At 46.7% G+C, this 19837-nt stretch overlaps 1 protein-coding gene across 1 annotated transcript; it reads left to right on the top strand.

The window, feature by feature from the left end:
- The first annotated feature begins 290 nt into the window (after positions 1-290).
- Positions 291-14549, top strand: PSMF1 (proteasome inhibitor subunit 1). Its single transcript, XM_087959142.1, has 7 exons — positions 291-449; positions 4645-4797; positions 7062-7144; positions 9118-9315; positions 9493-9546; positions 10506-10664; positions 13485-14549. The coding sequence occupies exons 1-7, from the start codon at positions 321-323 to the stop codon at positions 13534-13536; spliced, it is 828 nt and encodes a 275-aa protein (XP_087815268.1). The 5' UTR covers positions 291-320; the 3' UTR covers positions 13537-14549.
- The last annotated feature ends 5288 nt before the right edge of the window (positions 14550-19837 follow it).

Here is a 19837-nt window from a genome sequence, read left to right as displayed (position 1 = left end):
TATGCCCAAAGGAGTGGAGCACCAAGATTTGTCAGTGCTTAGGGCACCAGGTGTGGCCTTACTAAGGCTTTATAGAGTGGTATTAGTACCTCCAGCCCATCCTCCCCGGCCGGGCTGCGGAGGATGGGCTCTGCAACCTCGGGATGGGGAGGGACGAAACGGAGCAGCCCAGCTGATCTCTCCCAGGGCAAAGCGGGAGGCGGAGCCGGGCGGGCGTTTCCCCGCGTCGGCTACTTTCGCTTTCCCGGCCGGGGAGGCGGGTCTCTCGTCCTCCTTCCCCGAGCGCTTCTGTTGCAGGAGGCGGCGGCTTAGGAGGCACCATGGCCGGCTTGGAGCTGCTGTACAACTCGGTGGCGCCCGAGGTGGGCTGCGGGCAGGACGCCCTGCTTTGCTTCGTGCATTGGAAGCTCATCACGCGCGACTACCGCTGCCTGGGCACCGGGGACCAGGTAAGCCTCACACACACACACAACACACACACACCAGACACGCAACACACGGCCGAGATCCGTCCGGTGCAGCGCGCAGGCCGGAAAGAAAAGGGCTTTTTGCAGGAGGAGGCCGGCGGGCGGCTTCAGGCTCTGCGCGGGCGCCCGGTTGCAACTCCTGCCTTTTGCAGTCTGACCCGCGCCTTTGTTTTGCAAAAGCGGCCCTCGATTATTGCGGTCGCCCCTTTTTCCTGCTTTAAGAGGGGGGGCGGTAAGGGGAGACTAGATGGGGTGGAAAGTTTTGGGAAGGGGATGGAACGGAGTACATAGTTTTGAATTTTTGAAATAATAATAACAATAACAACAACAACAACAATAGTAATAGTAATAATAATAGTAATAATAATAATAATAATAATAATAATAATAATAATAATAATAATAATAATAATAATAATATAAAATTCATGCCTCCCTTTTTAATGAATATTTTTACTTATTAAATTAGGACATTGATTTGTTATTTATTAATAAATGCATCCCTCTACCTGGCATCCAGTGGTTGCCCTATCAGGGGCATCGGCAGCATGTACATTAATCAATCAATTAATCAATCAGTCAATCAATCAATCCAGTTCCCAAGACATAAGATGATAGGTAAGACTCAAACTACTCAGGAACTCAAAAAAAATCTGGGTTCTTGTTTCTCAACGTTGGCACCTTTAAGAGGACCGGACTTCAGCTCCCAGAATGCATTGCTGGCTGTGGGACGCTGGGAGTTGAAGTCCACACCTAGTGGCCGAGGTTGGAAAATGCTGGTTCTAAACTTCAATTCCCAGAATGCATTGCTGGCTGAAGTCTAGAGAATGACAAGTTTGAAAAGCCCCGGTTGGAAGTTTCTCATAGGTTGCTGCTTTAAGATGTCTGGACTTCAACTCCCAGAATTCTGGGAGTTGAACTCCAGATATTTTAAAGGGACAAAGACACACAGCAGCCTTGTCTACATAAAATCTATATAAATAAACATTGCACAAAGTTTTCTAAAGGGCAAACCACCTGAAAGAAAATTTACAGCACTGCAAAAAAATAATAATTCATAACAGGGGGCCTAATGGAGGCGAGGGGAATTTGCACGAATGGGTTTGAGGCTGGCCTGGCGCCCGAAATCAGCGACGCGAATCGTTTGCTAACCAAGCTACCTTTTGAGTGCTCCAAAACACCTCGTGCGTTGCTTTTAATGGGAAGGATAGAGGTAGTCCTCGACTTACAACTGCAGTTGAGCCCCCAAACATACGTTGTTGAGCGAGACATTTGTTACGTGAGGATCCAAGGGGGCGTGGCGCGAAGGCCACACAGTCAAATAAGCAAGAAGAGTCCCTTAATTATCTCCAACTTTGCCCCCAATGTCCAGCTTCCCTTCCGCCTCAGTGGTGGGATTCAATTTTTTTTTTTTACTACTGGTTCTGTGGGCATGGCTTGGTGGGCATGGCAGGGGAAGGATATTGGAAAATCTTCAGTCAGAAGTGGGATTTGCCGGTTCTCCGAACTACTCAAAATTTCCACTACCAGTTCTCCAGAACTGGTCAGAACCTGCTGAATTCACCACCTTTGTTCTGGCTGGAGAAAAACTCTCCCAGGAACAGCCTTTGCGTGCCCCTGTTGGAATCTGATTCTGAGGGGGAGGCCGAGCAGCTGACAGGGAGTGGGAGTGTGGCTCTGGGGGCTGTGGAGGAAATGGGGGAAGGGTACAGGCCGGCTGGGCATTCAAAGGAAGACCCAGGCCCAGGCGCTCTGCATCCTAGGCCACACAGGGAGGAACAGATAAGGGAGCAACATGGCTTACGGGGGAGAAAAGGGCCTTGATTTCCTTCATTAGCTGCAGCTGGGAAAACAGGATTTTAAAAGGGCGTTTGCGCACAGCACCTTGCTGAAAGCAAAGCGTGAATTAATTTGGTTTGTCAAGTCTTATCTGAGTTCTGGCGTCCTCCCAGCTGTGTGTGTTTTGTTATCTTTTGAAGTCTGTAATTCCTTATCCTGCCCTGTCTTGTTCATTGCTGCAGCTGTGGTTTGTGTTGGTTTTTATTGATAATTTATATGTACTTTGGGTTCGGACCGAATTTCTTCCCTTTTAAAAAACTGTTCTCAGGAGAGTTTTTTTCTCCATCTGATGATAATTGGACATTGGGGGCCAAGTTGGAGGAATTAAAGGGACTTTACCTACTTTTGTGACTTTGTTGTTGTTGTGCCACACCCCTTTGGGTCCTCACTCTTTGACTGCAGAGAATTAAGTCCAAAACGTGGTCAACACAAACTGTAACTTAAAGTCCAAACAAGCCAAACTGAAGTAATTGGTTGGCAGGGCAGGAACAAGAATTTCAGGCTTGAAAGCATGGCAAAACTCGCACGGTTGGGAAGATGCCAGGAACACAGATAAGTCACGACAACACAGGATAAAGTCACGTTTTCTTCCAGCAGCCTCCCTTTCTTTATTTTTATTTATTTATTTATTTATTTGATTTGCCAATTGTTTACAAGATAATAAGTATAAGTGTATACATAGTTGTGAATACATGAAATGGGTACATATAAGAAAAATAAAAGAATAAGAGAAACAATAGGACAGGGACGGTAGGCACGATGGTGCGCTTATGCACGCCCCCTACAACTTATCAACTCTCTTCTCAGCTATGGCTAACGAAGGGAATCAGGGCCCATTCCTCCTCGGATTCCGACTCTGACAGGGGCCTGACACCAGTTCCCCATTGATTTTTCTAGTCAGGCGGTCACCAAAGGGGGAATCAAGTGACCCCTGGGGTACACTGCGACCGTCGTAAATAGGAGCCGGTGGCCAAGGAGTCCGAATTTTGATCCCGTGACCATGGGGGATTTGCTGCCAGGGTTGTAGGTGTGAAAAACGGTCATAACTCGCTTTTCCCAATGCCGTTGTAACTTTGAATGGCCACTAAACGAACCGTTGTAAGTCGAGGACTGCCTGTATGTAGGAATTCAGGGCAGAAAATAAAGATAACATACAGCAAACAGGCATTTAAACTCGGAGCTGTGTCGGGTAGGTGGCATGAGGTCCTTCCCCTGGATTGTTCATTTCTCAGTTTTGTTTTGTTTTGTTTTATTTTATCTACTTTATTTTATCTATTATTTTGTTTTAATTATTTCATCTATTATTTTATCTATTATTTTATTTATTGTATATATTTTATTTTATCATGTATTATTTTATTTTATGTATTATTTTAGTTATTTCAATTATTTTATTTATTTTATTTTTTTCATATAAACTGTTATTTACCATTGTTTGTATAACCAGAGAGCAAACTCAACTTCCTTTTAGCACTGATGACATTACCTAGTTGGGTCATGAGTAGTCTGCAAGAAAAAAAACCCGGTTCAGAGAGCACCGAGGACCCAAGAGCCCTCCTCTTCCTCTCCACAAACCCCACTCCCTTCTAGCATTGATGATGTTACCTAGCTGGGTCATGAAACGTCTGCAAGAAAGCAACCCAGCTCAGGGAGCACCAAGGACCCCACAGTCACTGTCTTCCTCTTTATTATTCCTCCCCCCTTTATCCCCAATGTTCCCTAGCTGGGTCATAAAAAGTCTGCAAGAAAACAACCAAGGTCAGAGAGCACCAAGGACCCCATAGTCCTCCTCCTCTTCTTCTTCCTCTTCTCTGAAAACCCCTCTCCTTCTAGCACTGATGATGTTCCCTAGTTGGGTCATGAAACATCTGCAAGAAAATATCCAAGGTCAGAGAGCACCAAGGACCCCACAGTCTTCCTTCCTTCCTTCCTTCCTTCCTTCCTTCCTTCCTTCCTTCCTTCCTTCCTTCCTTCCTTCCTTCCTTCCTTCCTTCCTTCTCCTCCTCTCCCTCCCTTCTAGCACTGATGATGTTCCCTAGTTTCATGAAACATCTGCAAGAAAATATCCAAGGTCAGAGGACCCCACAGTCTTCCTTCCTTCCTTCCTTCCTTCCTTCCTTCCTTCCTTCCTTCCTTCCTTCCTTCCTTCCTTCCTTCCTTCCTTCCTTCCTTCCTTCCTTCCTTCCTTCCTTCCTTCCTTCCTCCTCTCCCTCCCTTCTAGCACTGATGATATTCCCTAGCTGGGTCATGAAATGTCCGCAAGAAAACCATCCAAGGTCAGAGAGCACCAAGGACTCCACGTTTAACTGTACCCCCTGCCCGGGGGGTCTTCCTTCAGGCGGCCCCCAACGAGAGGAAGTCGGAAATGCTTCCTGCCGGCTGGAACGCGGACAAGGAACTCTACACTCTGCGCTACCGACTGAAGGACGATTCCCACGACCTGCTGGTGAAGGCCATTTTGATGGACAACAGCATCATTCTCAACGTCATGGTGAGGCTGCTTTTGGGGGCAGGGGGCACTGATTCGGGCTCCCCTAACGGAGAAGAAAACTTTGCATTTAATTCTTCTCTCGAAGGATGGAGATGAAAACCCAGAGCAGTCAAAGTCTTATGGACTGGACATTGCCTAAAGATTTTGGTCTCTTTTGAACTCAGAGCAGAAGCTGGAAGGGGGAGAGTCATGGGTCTGAGGAGTACCCCCCTACCAGGTCACCCCATTGTTCTCTCAAAGCCCAGCAAATGTTTTGGGTCCGAGAGACACCCAACTGTTCTGACCCAGGCTTCCCAAAATCACGAAGCCGACTCCACATCCTGACAAAACCCCTTTTATTTAGGCTAATGTGAATTTCTCTCATTCGCATCCAGCAACGTCCTGGCGAACAATCTTTCAAGAGTGATTTACAACCACAGACCTTTATCCGGCGTGGAGAGTTGCCAGGCCGATAGCTTCCAAACCGCACGCTGTAGCAGCAATGACTTGGCAAGAAGTCAGGAACAGATCTTCACCCTAATGAATTGAACTAATTGTCTTCCGCAAAGCCCCACTCCCCTTTCGTTCCTCTTTTATTCCCTATGGGAGGGGCCATTCACCGTCCACCTGAGCCTTTACTCCCGAGTCGACCCTTGTTCCTTAGCTGTTCCCTTCTTCTGGCAGCTCTGTGCATGCGCACACTGGGAACAGGCTCCAGCTGTTCTTCTTCCCCACTGATCTCCGACTCTGAAGGCAGCTGATAACTGTCGGAGGGCCCTGGCCCCATCTATGTGTCCGACGCAGAGCCCTCATCAGAGCCTTCCCCAGACTCCAGGACTGGCCCAGGTTCCTCCCCAACCTCCTCACTGTCCGAGTCTGCCACCAGCTCGACTGGTCGGCCACAACACCAACATGTCTCTCCCTTCACAGTTTTAAAAATGGGGTGGACTTCAGCTGCCAGAATTCCGCAGCAGAGCTGGCAGGGCTAGTTAGGGAGTTCTGGGAGTTGAAGTCCACCCACCTTAAAATTGTCAAAATTGACGGATGTTGTTATCTATCCAATCAAGGGTACAATTAAGTGCAATGGACAGGTCGGAAAAGTGATCTCACATACATCATGGTTTACAATGGCCACGCCCTCCGTCATTTCAGAAAGCTGTCCTTTGGGTTTTGTTTCATTTTCAAAAAGGTCCCCCTTTACCGCAAAAAATGGTACCCACAATTTCTGGAGGGAAGTTGTTCCGCTGATTAAATGTCCTCACTGTCAGGAAATTGCTCCTTAATTCAAGATTGGATCTCTCCTTGGTAAGCTTTCCATCCGTTATTTCTTGTCCTGCTCTCTGGTACTTCGGAGAACAGAACAGAACAGAATGCCAGAATTGGAAGGGACCTTGGAGGTCTTCTTGTCTGACCCCCTGCTCAAGCAGGAGACCCTATACCGGTGGTGGTTAACCTTTTTGGGCTCCTGTGCCAAAAATTGTGTGCACGCTTGTGCTCACGTGCCAATTTTCGGCTAGTTTGAGGCCTTTTTCAGCCTCCCAGAGGCTTGAGGAAGGCTTCTGCAGGTGTTGCAGGCCGAAAACTAGGCCCGTTTCGTCACTTCTGGTATTTTCGGAAAAAACAGGAAGTGATGAAACAGGCCTAGTTTTTGGCCTGTAAAGCCTGCAGAAGCCGTCCTCAGGCCTCTGGGAAGCTGAAAAAGGCCTCAAACCTGCCGAAAGTCAGCTGTAAGGCGCGCGCATGCGCAGTGAGGTAAGTTTGCCTGCGGTCGTTTGCAGGTATTGGGTATGGCAGTCTAGATAAAAGAAGGATTTGGGGTGATAAGATAGCAGTCTTCCAATATTTGAGGGGCTGCCAAAGAGAAGAGGGAGTCAAATTATTTCCCCAAAGCACCTGAGAGCAAGAAGCAACGGATGGAAACTAATCAAGGAGAGAAGCAACCTGGAAGTAAGGAGAAACTTTCGGATAATTAACCAGTGGAACTGCTTGCCACCAGAAGTTGTGGGTGCTTGATCACTGGAGGTTTTTAAGAAGAGACTGGACACAGACATTTGTCTGAAATAGTATAGGGTCTTTTGCTTGAGCTGGGGGTTGGACTAGAAGACCTCCAAGGTCCCTTCTGACCCTGTTATTCCTCCAACAAACTTCTCTTAGATAGTTTGCAAAGGAAAAAGAAACCAAAAAAAGAAAGTCTTTTGGGAAAAGTTTTTTTTTTAAGGACATCCTACGGAGGGTTAAGTTCCAGCTTTTTGCTTCACTGTTGTTTTCTGCCCTTCTCCATCCAGGATCCCAAAACACAGAAAGTGACAGATCTGACCTTGAAAGTGACCGACTTTGTGGATCCAGAACATCTGGCAGATTTTGACAAGTAATTGAAGTTCTTTCCACTTATTTAAGGAGGGGTTATAGAAAGGGTTGGGGTGGCATAAAATGGGTGGGCCATTCGTACACAGAGGCCTGGGTTGCTGGGATCTGTACAGGGCAAGCATGGAATTTATTAATTTTTATGTATGGATCAATATATCACAGCTTTTATTTTTATAAATGACTCAAAGCAGCAAACGTACTTAGTAATCCTTCCTCCTCCCATTTTCCCTGCAACAACAACCCTGTGAGGTGGGTTGGGCTGAGAGAGAGAGACCGACCCAAAGTCACCCATCTGGCTTTCATGCCTAAGGTGAGACTAGAACTCTCTATCTCCTGGTGATCGTCCCAAAGTCATCCAGATGGCTTTCATGTTTATGTCAGGACTAGAACTCCCTGTCTCCTGGTGATTGGCCCAAAGCCACCCAGATGACTTTCATATTTATGTCAGGACTAGAACTCTTTGTCTGCTGGTGATTGGCCCAAAGTCATCCAGATGATTTTCATATTTATCTTAGAACTAGAACTTTCTGTCTCCTGTTGATCGGCCCAAAGTCACCCAGATGGTGTTTATGTTAGGACTAGAACTCCCTGTCTCCTATTGATCGGCCCAAAGTCATCCAGGTGACTTTCATATTTATATCAGGACTAGAACTCTTTGTCTCCTGGTGATCGGCCCAAAGTCATCCAGATGACTTTCATATTTATGTTAGAACTAGAACTTTCTGTCTCCTGTTGATCGGCCCAAAGTCACCCAGATGGCTTTCATGTTTATGTTAGGACTAGAACTCCCTGTCTCCTATTGATCGGCCCAAAGTCATCCAGGTGACTTTCATATTTATATCAGGACTATAACTCCCTGTCTCCTGTTGATCGGCCCAAAGCCACCCAGATGGCTTTCATATTTATGTCAGGACTAGAACTCACCATCTCCTGGTGATTTGCCCAAAGTCACCCAGATGGCTTTCATGTTTATGTTAGGACTAGAACTCCCTGTCTCCTGGTGATTGGCCCAAAGCCACCCAGATTGCTTTCATATTTATCTTGGAACTAGAACTCCCTGTCTCCTGTTGATCGGCCCAAAGTCATCCAGGTGACTTTCATATTTATGTCAGGACTAGAACTCTTTGTCTCCTGGTGATTGGCCCAAAGTCACCCAGATGACTTTCATTTTTATCTTAGAACTAGAACTCCCTGTCTCCTATTGATCGGCCCAAAGTCATCCAGGTGACTTTCATATTTATGTCAGGACTAGAACTCACCATCTCCTGGTGATTGGCCCAAAGTCACCCAGATGGCTTTCATGTTTATGTTAGGACTAGAACTCCCTGTCTCCTGGTGATTGGCCCAAAGCCATCCAGATTGCTTTCATATTTATCTTGGAACTAGAACTCCCTGTCTCCTGTTGATCGGCCCAAAGTCATCCAGATAGCTTTCATGTTTATGTCAGGACTAGAACTCTTTGTCTCCTGGTGATTGGCCCAAAGTCACCCAGATGACTTTCATTTTTATCTTAGAACTAGAACTCCCTGTCTCCTATTGATCGGCCCAAAGTCATCCAGGTGACTTTCATATTTATGCAGGACTAGAACTCTTTGTCTCCTGTTGATTGGCCCAAAGTCATCCAGATGGCTTTCATGCCTAAGGTGAGACTAGAACTCTATCTTCCTGGGGATCAATCCAAAGTCGCCCAGATGACTTTCATGTTTGTCTTAGAACTAGAACTCCCTGTCTCCTGGTGATCGGTCCAAAGTCATCCAGATGGCTTTCACGTTTATGTCAGGACTAGAACTCACTCTCTCCTGGTGATTGGCCCAAAGCCACCCAGATCCCAGTCAGTTGCCAAGTGTCTGACTTTTGATCACGTGACCACAGGGATGTGCCAATGGTCATAAGTGGGGGGAAAAAACGGTGGTAAATCAAGGACCGCGTGTACATGATTCCTGGCATCCAATGACTCCTTGCCCCTTTTTACAGGGTATATCGGAACGTGGAGGAGTTGCAGAACCAGATTGTCCATCACATACTCTCCCCGTTTGAAACCTTGAAGAGGCCAACCGGCGCCAAGGAGGAAGAGCCCAAACGGGAGAGGAACCCCTCCCCGCCCAATCCCCCTGACCACGACCCCCTCTGGATCCCGCCTCAGCATCCTCACGGCAGCCGCCAGCCCAACTGGTGAGTGCCTTGGGCTTTGGTGGGCTTGACCGCGCCCGGTTTGTGGATCTGTGGACCTCACTGAGGACTAGAATGATGGGACGCCCGCTATGTCCCCAGGAGGGTCCCCGTTTCGCCTATTCCGGGGTCCCTTAGATCCGTTGTCTGATACTGTAATGAAAATGAGTTCTCTTTCAGGCCAGATCCGCTTGATCCGTTCAATATCGGCAGACAAGATCTGGATCCTTTGGCGTAAGTCGATCCCTCATTTCGTGGGTTGTCTTTTTTACAATTCATCCAAGGTTGTTTCTCAACCTTTTAACGACTTTGAAGACTTCAATTCCCAGAATGCCTCAGGTAGCTAGAAGCTTCCTTGGGCAGATGACCTCCCAACCCATCAATTGACCAGATTTGCATGTTTTTAATTTTAATTAGATTTTGATATCTCACCTTTATTGCTTTTATAGCTAACTGGAGAGGGTTATTCTCCTTCTTTGTCCTATTTTCCCCACAACAGCAACCTTGTGAGGTGGGTTGGGCTGAGAGAGAATGATTGACTTCAGATGGCTTTTATTGTCTTAAGACATGACTACAACTCCCAGTCTCCTGGCAATTGGCCCAAAGTCACCCAGCCAGCTTTCATGCCTAAGATGGGACTAGAACTCACCGACTCCCGGTGATTGGCTCATAGTCACACAGCCAGCTTTCCTCTGTAAGGCAGGGCTAGAACTCCCAGTCTCCTAGTCATTGGCCCAAACTCACCCAGCCGGCTTTTATGTCTAAGAAAGGACTAGAACTCCCAGTCTCCCAGTGATTGGCTGCAAATCACCAGCCAGCTTTCCTGCATAAGGCAGGACTAGAACTCCCAGTCTCCCAGTCATTGGCCCAAACTCACCCAGCCAGCTTTTATGTCTAAGAAAGGACTAGAACTCCCAGTCTCCCAGTGATTGACTGCAAATCACCAGCCAGCTTTCCTGCATAAGGCAGGACTAGAACTCCCAGTCTCCCATTGATTGCCCCAAAGTCTCCTAGTTACGTTTCATGGCTAAGGCAGGACTAGAACTCCCAGTCTCCTGGCGATTGGCCCAAACTCACCCAGCTGGCTTTTTTGTATAAGATAGGACTAGAATTCACCATCTCCTGGTTTCTAATCCGGTGCATTAACCACAAGAGCAAACTAACTCTAATTCACTCTTGATTCTCTTCCTCAGAGGCCGGGGTGGAGGAATGATCTTCGATCCGCTTCGATCGGGATTTCGAAATCCTGTCCTGGACCCCTCTTCTGGGCTCCCCAGCAGACTCCCCCCTGGTTCTATTCCTCCAGGGGCCCGGTTTGACCCGTTTGGACCCCCAGGGGCCCGCCGGCCTGGGTAAGTATTGTGGAAATCCTCATTGAACTGCTGAAAAGTGGGATTTTTTTCAAAATGTGCTCCTTCTGCATTTGTTGAGAATTTAACAACCCATTGAGGGGCTAAACTTGAAACGGTCACTCAACGAGTAGTCCGTCGTAACTTGGAAATGCCACTAACCAATCGGTCGTAAGTCGAGGACTACCTGATCTAAATTTTACCTCAAATTGGGGAATGTGCCCATGGGGATCAAAAGAAGAATACAAGGTAGTCCTTGACTTACAATGGTTCATTTAGTGACCGAAGATACAACGGCACCGAACGAAGTGACTTAGGACCGTTTTTCAGACTTAAGACCATTTGCAGCCTCCCTGTGGTCACGGGATCAAAATTCAGGCTACTGACTCGCATTTATGACGGGCGTAATGTGCCGGACGTCACATGATCCCCTTTTGCAACCGTCTGACGAACAAATTCAACGGGGAAGCCCGATTCGCTTAACAACCTTGTGACCAACTTAACCAAGGCAGTGATTCACTTCACAATGGTGGTGCGAAAGGTTGTAAAATGAGGCAAAACTCACTTAACAACTGTCTTGTTTTAGCAACAGAAATTCTGGGCTCGATTACGTCCGTACGTCGAAGACTAACCTGTATTAACATTTTACCTCAGGTGCTGTAATTGATGCGCGTAATATGTGCCACAATTTAATCTTGGCCTTGGTTTAATTTCGATGGATTCTGGTAGTTTTGCGGCTTAGCCGGTTTCAACCCAGCTCATCCAGATGGCCTGAGATTAGCTGCATAACTGAGTTAAGCATCTTACGTAAACACAACGCTGGGATTTTATTCTAGGATTATGTCTTTATCTGACAGCGTTTTCCTCCTGCTCCCATCAACCATCTCTGTGCTAAAACCATCAGTTAAAAAAAAACCCAACTGTGATGACCCAAAGGGGCATGGCACAAAAGCAACACAATCAGATAATCAATAAGAGTCCCTTTATTAGCTCCAACTTTTCCCCCAATGTCCTGGTTACTTTTGACTGGAGAAAAACTCTGCCAGGAAGAGCCTTTAACTGCAGAAAATTTAGTCCAAAACAGGGTAAACACAAACTGTAACTTAAAGTCCAATCAAGCCAAACTGAGGTAATTAGTCCGGCAGGGCACGGCAGTAATTCAACTCGGTTGGGAGGATGCCAGGAACGCAGATAACCAAAGTCAACACAAGATAAACTCACAGTTTGTTCCCAGCAGCTGCCGCACTCAGCATTACATCTCTTATAAACTCTCTTCCCAGGTGTGGCTAATGAAGGGAATCAGGGCCCTTTCCTCCCCCGTAAGCCATGCAACTCACATTGCTCTCTGCTCCTCCCTGCATGCCCTAGGATGAAGATGGGGTGGGCCTGGGTCTTCCTCTGAATTCCCCTCTCCCTTGTTCTACCTCTTCCCTGCTCTGCCCAGCCAGACTTTGCCCTTCCCCAGTTTCCTCCACAGCCAACGGAGCCACACTCCCACTCCCTGTCGGCTGTTAGTCTTCCTCCTCAGATTCAGACTCCGATGGGGCCATGACACCCACACTTCCTTAAACCATATTAACTGGGAAAACGTAGATTTAATTGCAATAAATCCATAAAGACCTGAAAATCCTGACCATATCAGTCAAAGGTCTTGTCTGTATTTAGAAAGCCAAAAACTTTTTTTAAAAAGTATTTAAAAAAACGTTTAAAGGAAAAAGAAAAGCCAAAATTGTTAAAAGCAAAAAGCCGGATCCAATCGTAAAAGTCAAATGTTTTATTTATTTTATTTCTTCCTCCCAAGTTCTAGCAGCCCATCTCGTCACAATAAATAAAGTAAGCCAACAAAAAATAATAATTCTAAAACATAAGCAAAATGAAAAACATTTTGAAGGCAAAACGTACATGTTTCTGATCTTTGAGCCGCACAGAGCCCGTTGCTTAGGCAGCTATAGAAATCAAATAATTTATATTTATAATTATATATTATCTGAGCTTGATTGTTTTCTTGCACAACTTTCATTACCAAGCTGGTTAACGTCATCAGTGGTAGGAGAGAATGAGGATTGTGGAGATGAGGAGGAGGAGAACTGGGTCTTTAGTGATCTTTGAGCTTAGTTGTTTTCTTGGAGACGTTTCACTACCAAGCTAGGTAACACCATCAATGCTAGAAGAAAGTGGGGTTTGGGAGGAGGAGAAGGACGATGACAACTACTACTACTACGATAATGACTGTGGGGTCTCCTTGGGGCTCTCTCAGCTTGTTGTTTTCTTGCAGACCTTTCACTACCAAACTAGGTAACGTCATCAGTGCTAGAAGGGAGTGGGGTTTGCAGAGAGGAGGAGGAAGGGGAGGAGGAGGAGGATTGTAGGGTCCTTGGTGCTCTCTGAGCTTGGTGGTTTTCTTGCAGACGTTTTATGACCCAACTAAGGAACGTCATCAGTGCTAGAAGGGAGTGAATTGCTCCGTGTTTGCATAAACAGCACTGATGATGTTCCCTAGTCGGGTCATGAAACGTCTGCACGAAAAACAGAGAGCACCAAGGATGCCATTGTTCAACCCGATATGAGCTACACATATTCCCTTCTAAAGTACAATGTTTATTGTCTTCTGGCATTGCCATACAAGACGAATCACGGTTTCCATTGAGGGCAGCCTGTTCCATATTGTGTGGGGGCCACCCCAGAGTAGGTCTGCTACTTCCTGGTCTGTATTTCAGCACAGTTGGCTGGGGAATTCTGGGAGTTGAAGTCCACAAGTCTAAAAGTGGCGAGGTTTTGGAGATCTCCCCCCAGACAATAAAGCGTTTTTCATTCCTCTTTCAGGCCTAATCCCGACCACCTTCGCCCTCCGGATTATGACGATATGTTCATGTGACGACTGCCAAGATTCCGCATTTCTTTCCTGGCGTCTGACGCTTATCCAGATGTGGAGCAGAGTTTGGCCTTTTCTGCAGTGATTTTCTGCCCCGGCCCGCCGGTTTTGCTCCCCCTCCTATAAAAGCCAAAGAGAAAAAAAAAGGGCACACCATTTTTCTTTTAGCCTCTAGCCTTTTTCTCTTTCTCCCTCCGGCATTTACATTCGATCCATCCGGGACGCAAATTTGTACTCGGTTGTGTACTCCCAAGATCCGCGGCGTTTAAAAGTCTAGAACTCTTTTCAAAAGCAGTTGAGGTTCGATGCCAGAACCTCAGTTGAAGTTTCGGTCTGTATCAGGACGCGGTTAACCAGGTTTAATCTCAAACCCAATTTGTAACGAAAGGCGGTAGAGCTGCAGAAGGGCAGGTCAACTGCCAATATCTTTCTTGTCTCCCGTTTTCAGGTCCTTCCAATTGATCGCGGAAATGAATGGCCCTCCCGTACGAGGAGTTTTGTTACATGCCGCCCAAATTTGGGTGGCAATGTGATCTAGCAAACTGTCCCCCCTTTTCTTCACTTCCAACCCCCTTAAGTTTCCTCGCCCTTGCCCCAAATTCATGGAATATGGAGATAACGGAAACGAGAACTTGGAAAGACTGAGGTGATTTAACAGCTAACGGGCGGTATTTGGGCCAAGGCTGCCAGCTGCCAACTGTTGTTTTGGGGAGTTGAGGCTTGTTCAAAGATTGAGGTTGTTAAAAAGATTATGATTATTTGCTTTAGTGGGGATAGATCTCTGAGCCTATCACCACCACCTCATCTTCAAACAGAACACAACCACACATGTCTACATCCCCAAAGATGGCTCAATCGAACTGGTTTTGCTGGTAGGCCACGTTGTCACCTCGGTGCCCAATTCCACCTGGAAAATGGCTTCCTGTCACCTGACCAGTGTCTCCATTACAGGTTGCACTTAGTTGTTGCCTTAAAAAAAACCAAAACCACACACAATAAAATGAACAACGAACCTCGTTCTGCAGTCTCTCAAAAACAAATTTATTTTATGAAATGGATTTGCTGCCCGTAGGAGCATTGCAGTGGCCTAGAGGTGGAGCCATCCCCTCATAGTCAGGAGGTTGTGAGTTCCATCCTAGGTAGAGGCGGATATTTCTCTGGGCACACTGAGAATATTATCTGCTGAACAAAACTCCACATTGGCAATGGGAAGGGCGCCCGGCCAATAAATGCTCTGCTAGTTCCATTCAGTTGCCCTGACTCCACTCCGCAAAGGGATTTTCAGGTGGTTAAAAAGATTGTGATTATTGGCTGCCCGTCTCTTATCCAGCGATTCCAGGCGGCTTCCAGCATTTTTTTTTTAAAAAAAGCATTAAAATTGTCAATCATAGAAACACATCAGATAAAAATATTAACGAACAAAATCAGTACAGGTACAGCTTACAATCATTCATTTGGTGACCAAAGTTATAATGGCACAGGGAAAAAAAGTGACTTATGACCATTTTTCACACTTAATGGCCGTTGCAGAATTCTGGGAGTTGCAGAATTCTTGCTAGCTGGGGAATTCTGGGAGTTGGGAATTCTTGCTAGCTGGGGAATTCTGGGAGTTGGGAATTCTTGCTGGCTGGGGAATTCTGGGAGTTGGGAATTCTTGCTGGCTGGGGAATTCTGGGAATTGGGAATTCTTGCTAGCTGGGGAATTCTGGGAGTTGGGAATTCTTGCTGGCTGGGGAATTCTGGGAGTTGGGAATTCTTGCTAGCTGGGGAATTCTGGGAGTTGGGAATTCCGGGAGTTGAGAATTCTTGCTGGCTGGGGAATTCCACCCATCTGAAAGCTTCCAAGGGTGAATAAATACTATAAAATTCTCTCGCTGGCAATTCAACTAGCCAGCCCCCCTAGTCTTTTGGGAAAACTTGGAAGTCCCAGATGTTAGGGCCAGGATATTGAGGAGCAGATCCATGTGGGGTGAAGGATGGGTTGATGCACCCCAATGGGGGTGTTTCATTGGGATTTGGAGTCACGTTGCAACATTGCTCGCTTATTATTTTATTTCTATCCCACCTTTTATTATTTTTACAAGTCACTCAAGGCAGCGAACGTATCCAGCACACCACCCTCCTCCTCTTTTTCCCGTAACAACAACCCTGTGAGGAGGGTTGGGCTGAGAGAGATGAACTGGCCTAAAGTCACCCAGCCGCCTTTCATGCCTAAGGCGTGAAACTAGAACTTCCCGTCTCCTGGTAATTCTCCCAAAGTCACCCAGTTGCTTTAATGCCGATGGTGGGGGACTAGAACTCACTACCTCCCAGCAATTGGCCCAAGGTCACCTAGTTAGCTTTCATGGCTAAGGCAGAACTAGAACTCACTGTCTCCTGGTGATTGACCCAATGTCATTCTGTGGCTTTCATGGCTTAGGCAGAACTAGAACTCACTGTCTCCTGGTGATTAGCCCAATGTCATTCTGTGGCTTTCATGGCTAAGGCAGAACTAGAACTCACTGTCTCCTGGTGATTAGCCCAATGTCATTCTGTGGCTTTCATGGCTTAGGCAGAACTAGAACTCACTGTCTCCTGGTGATTAGCCCAATGTCATTCTGTGGCTTTCATGGCTTAGGCAGAACTAGAACTCACTGTCTCCTGGTGATTAGCCCAATGTCATTCTGTGGCTTTCATGGCTTAGGCAGAACTAGAACTCACTGTCTCCTGGTGATTAGTCCAATGTCATTCTGTGGCTTTCATGGCTTAGACAGAACTAGAACTCACTGTCTCCTGGTGATTAGCCCAATGTCATTCTGTGGCTTTCATGGCTTAGACAGAACTAGAACTCACTGTCTCCTGGTGATTGACCCAATGTCATTCTGTGGCTTTCATGGCTTAGGCAGAACTAGAACTCACTGTCTCCTGGTGATTAGCCCAATGTCATTCAGTGGCTTTCATGGCTAAGGCAGAACTAGAACTCACTGTCTCCTGGTGATTAGCCCAATGTCATTCTGTGGCTTTCATGGCTAAGGCAGAACTAGAACTCACTGTCTCCTGGTGATTAGCCCAATGTCATTCTGTGGCTTTCATGGCTTAGGCAGAACTAGAACTCACTGTCTCCTGGTGATTAGCCCAATGTCATTCTGTGGCTTTCATGGCTTAGGCAGAACTAGAACTCACTGTCTCCTAGTGATTAGCCCAATGTCATTCAGTGGCTTTCATGGCTAAGGCAGAACTAGAACTCACTGTCTCCTGGTGATTGACCCAATGTCATTCAGTGGCTTTCATGGCTAAGGCAGAACTAGAACTCACTGTCTCCTGGTGATTAGCCCAATGTCATTCTGTGGCTTTCATGGCTAAGGCAGAACTAGAACTCACTGTCTCCTAGTGATTAGCCCAATGTCATTCTGTGGCTTTCATGGCTTAGGCAGAACTAGAACTCACTGTCTCCTGGTGATTGACCCAATGTCATTCTGTGGCTTTCATGGCTTAGGCAGAACTAGAACTCACTGTCTCCTGGTGATTAGCCCAATGTCATTCTGTGGCTTTCATGGCTTAGGCAGAACTAGAACTCACTGTCTCCTGGTGATTGACCCAATGTCATTCTGTGGCTTTCATGGCTTAGGCAGAACTAGAACTCACTGTCTCCTGGTGATTAGCCCAATGTCATTCTGTGGCTTTCATGGCTTAGACAGAACTAGAACTCACTGTCTCCTGGTGATTGACCCAATGTCATTCTGTGGCTTTCATGGCTTAGGCAGAACTAGAACTCACTGTCTCCTGGTGATTAGCCCAATGTCATTCTGTGGCTTTCATGGCTTAGACAGAACTAGAACTCACTGTCTCCTGGTGATTAGCCCAATGTCATTCTGTGGCTTTCATGGCTTAGGCAGAACTAGAACTCACTGTCTCCTGGTGATTAGCCCAATGTCATTCAGTGGCTTTCATGGCTTAGGCAGAACTAGAACTCACTGTCTCCTGGTGATTAGCCCAATGTCATTCTGTGGCTTTCATGGCTTAGGCAGAACTAGAACTCACTGTCTCCTGGTGATTAGCCCAATGTCATTCTGTGGCTTTCATGGCTTAGGCAGAACTAGAACTCACTGTCTCCTGGTGATTAGCCCAATGTCATTCTGTGGCTTTCATGGCTTAGGCAGAACTAGAACTCACTGTCTCCTGGTGATTAGCCCAATGTCATTCTGTGGCTTTCATGGCTAAGGCAGAACTAGAACTCACTGTCTCCTGGTGATTAGCCCAATGTCATTCTGTGGCTTTCATGGCTTAGGCAGAACTAGAACTCACTGTCTCCTGGTGATTGACCCAATGTCATTCTGTGGCTTTCATGGCTTAGGCAGAACTAGAACTCACTGTCTCCTGGTGATTAGCCCAATGTCATTCTGTGGCTTTCATGGCTTAGGCAGAACTAGAACTCACTGTCTCCTGGTGATTGACCCAATGTCATTCTGTGGCTTTCATGGCTTAGGCAGAACTAGAACTCACTGTCTCCTGGTGATTAGCCCAATGTCATTCTGTGGCTTTCATGGCTTAGGCAGAACTAGAACTCACTGTCTCCTGGTGATTGACCCAATGTCATTCTGTGGCTTTCATGGCTTAGACAGAACTAGAACTCACTGTCTCCTGGTGATTAGCCCAATGTCATTCTGTGGCTTTCATGGCTTAGGCAGAACTAGAACTCACTGTCTCCTGGTGATTGACCCAATGTCATTCTGTGGCTTTCATGGCTTAGGCAGAACTAGAACTCACTGTCTCCTGGTGATTGACCCAATGTCATTCTGTGGCTTTCATGGCTTAGGCAGAACTAGAACTCACTGTCTCCTGGTGATTAGCCCAATGTCATTCTGTGGCTTTCATAGCTTAGACAGAACTAGAACTCACTGTCTCCTGGTGATTGACCCAATGTCATTCTGTGGCTTTCATGGCTTAGGCAGAACTAGAACTCACTGTCTCCTGGTGATTGACCCAATGTCATTCTGTGGCTTTCATGGCTTAGGCAGAACTAGAACTCACTGTCTCCTGGTGATTAGCCCAATGTCATTCTGTGGCTTTCATGGCTTAGACAGAACTAGAACTCACTGTCTCCTGGTGATTGACCCAATGTCATTCTGTGGCTTTCATGGCTTAGACAGAACTAGAACTCACTGTCTCCTGGTGATTAGCCCAATGTCATTCTGTGGCTTTCATGGCTTAGACAGAACTAGAACTCACTGTCTCCTGGTGATTGACCCAATGTCATTCTGTGGCTTTCATGGCTTAGACAGAACTAGAACTCACTGTCTCCTGGTGATTGACCCAATGTCATTCTGTGGCTTTCATGGCTTAGGCAGAACTAGAACTCACTGTCTCCTGGTGATTAGCCCAATGTCATTCTGTGGCTTTCATGGCTTAGACAGAACTAGAACTCACTGTCTCCTGGTGATTGACCCAATGTCATTCTGTGGCTTTCATGGCTTAGACAGAACTAGAACTCACTGTCTCCTGGTGATTAGCCCAATGTCATTCTGTGGCTTTCATGGCTTAGGCAGAACTAGAACTCACTGTCTCCTGGTGATTGACCCAATGTCATTCTGTGGCTTTCATGGCTTAGGCAGAACTAGAACTCACTGTCTCCTGGTGATTGACCCAATGTCATTCTGTGGCTTTCATGGCTTAGACAGAACTAGAACTCACTGTCTCCTGGTGATTAGCCCAATGTCATTCTGTGGCTTTCATGGCTTAGGCAGAACTAGAACTCACTGTCTCCTGGTGATTAGCCCAATGTCATTCTGTGGCTTTCATGGCTTAGGCAGAACTAGAACTCACTGTCTCCTGGTGATTAGCCCAATGTCATTCTGTGGCTTTCATGGCTTAGGCAGAACTAGAACTCACTGTCTCCTGGTGATTGACCCAATGTCATTCTGTGGCTTTCATGGCTTAGGCAGAACTAGAACTCACTGTCTCCTGGTGATTAGCCCAATGTCATTCTGTGGCTTTCATGGCTTAGGCAGAACTAGAACTCACTGTCTCCTGGTGATTAGCCCAATGTCATTCTGTGGCTTTCATGGCTTAGACAGAACTAGAACTCACTGTCTCCTGGTGATTAGCCCAATGTCATTCTGTGGCTTTCATGGCTTAGACAGAACTAGAACTCACTGTCTCCTGGTGATTAGCCCAATGTCATTCTGTGGCTTTCATGGCTTAGGCAGAACTAGAACTCACTGTCTCCTGGTGATTAGCCCAATGTCATTCTGTGGCTTTCATGGCTTAGGCAGAACTAGAACTCACTGTCTCCTGGTGATTAGCCCAATGTCATTCTGTGGCTTTC

Source organism: Notechis scutatus, chromosome 3, assembly GCF_049901735.1.
Source record: "Notechis scutatus isolate UNSWTSFEM ecotype Mainland chromosome 3, rNotScu1.2, whole genome shotgun sequence".
Lineage (NCBI taxonomy): Eukaryota > Metazoa > Chordata > Lepidosauria > Squamata > Elapidae > Notechis > Notechis scutatus.
This window is presented reverse-complemented; position numbering and strand designations above follow the sequence as displayed.

What these genes read in the sequence shown, in the direction of transcription:
- PSMF1 (XM_087959142.1), top strand. Translation starts at nt 321, where the DNA reads ATGGCCGGCTTGGAGCTGCTGTACAACTCGGTGGCGCCCGAGGTGGGC. An exon ending in CAAGATCTGGATCCTTTGGC is followed by an intron (nt 9,547 to 10,505) that starts GTAAGTCGATCC and finishes TCTCTTCCTCAG; the next exon opens with AGGCCGGGGTGGAGGAATGA. An exon ending in CCAGGGGCCCGCCGGCCTGG is followed by an intron (nt 10,665 to 13,484) that starts GTAAGTATTGTG and finishes TTCCTCTTTCAG; the next exon opens with GCCTAATCCCGACCACCTTC.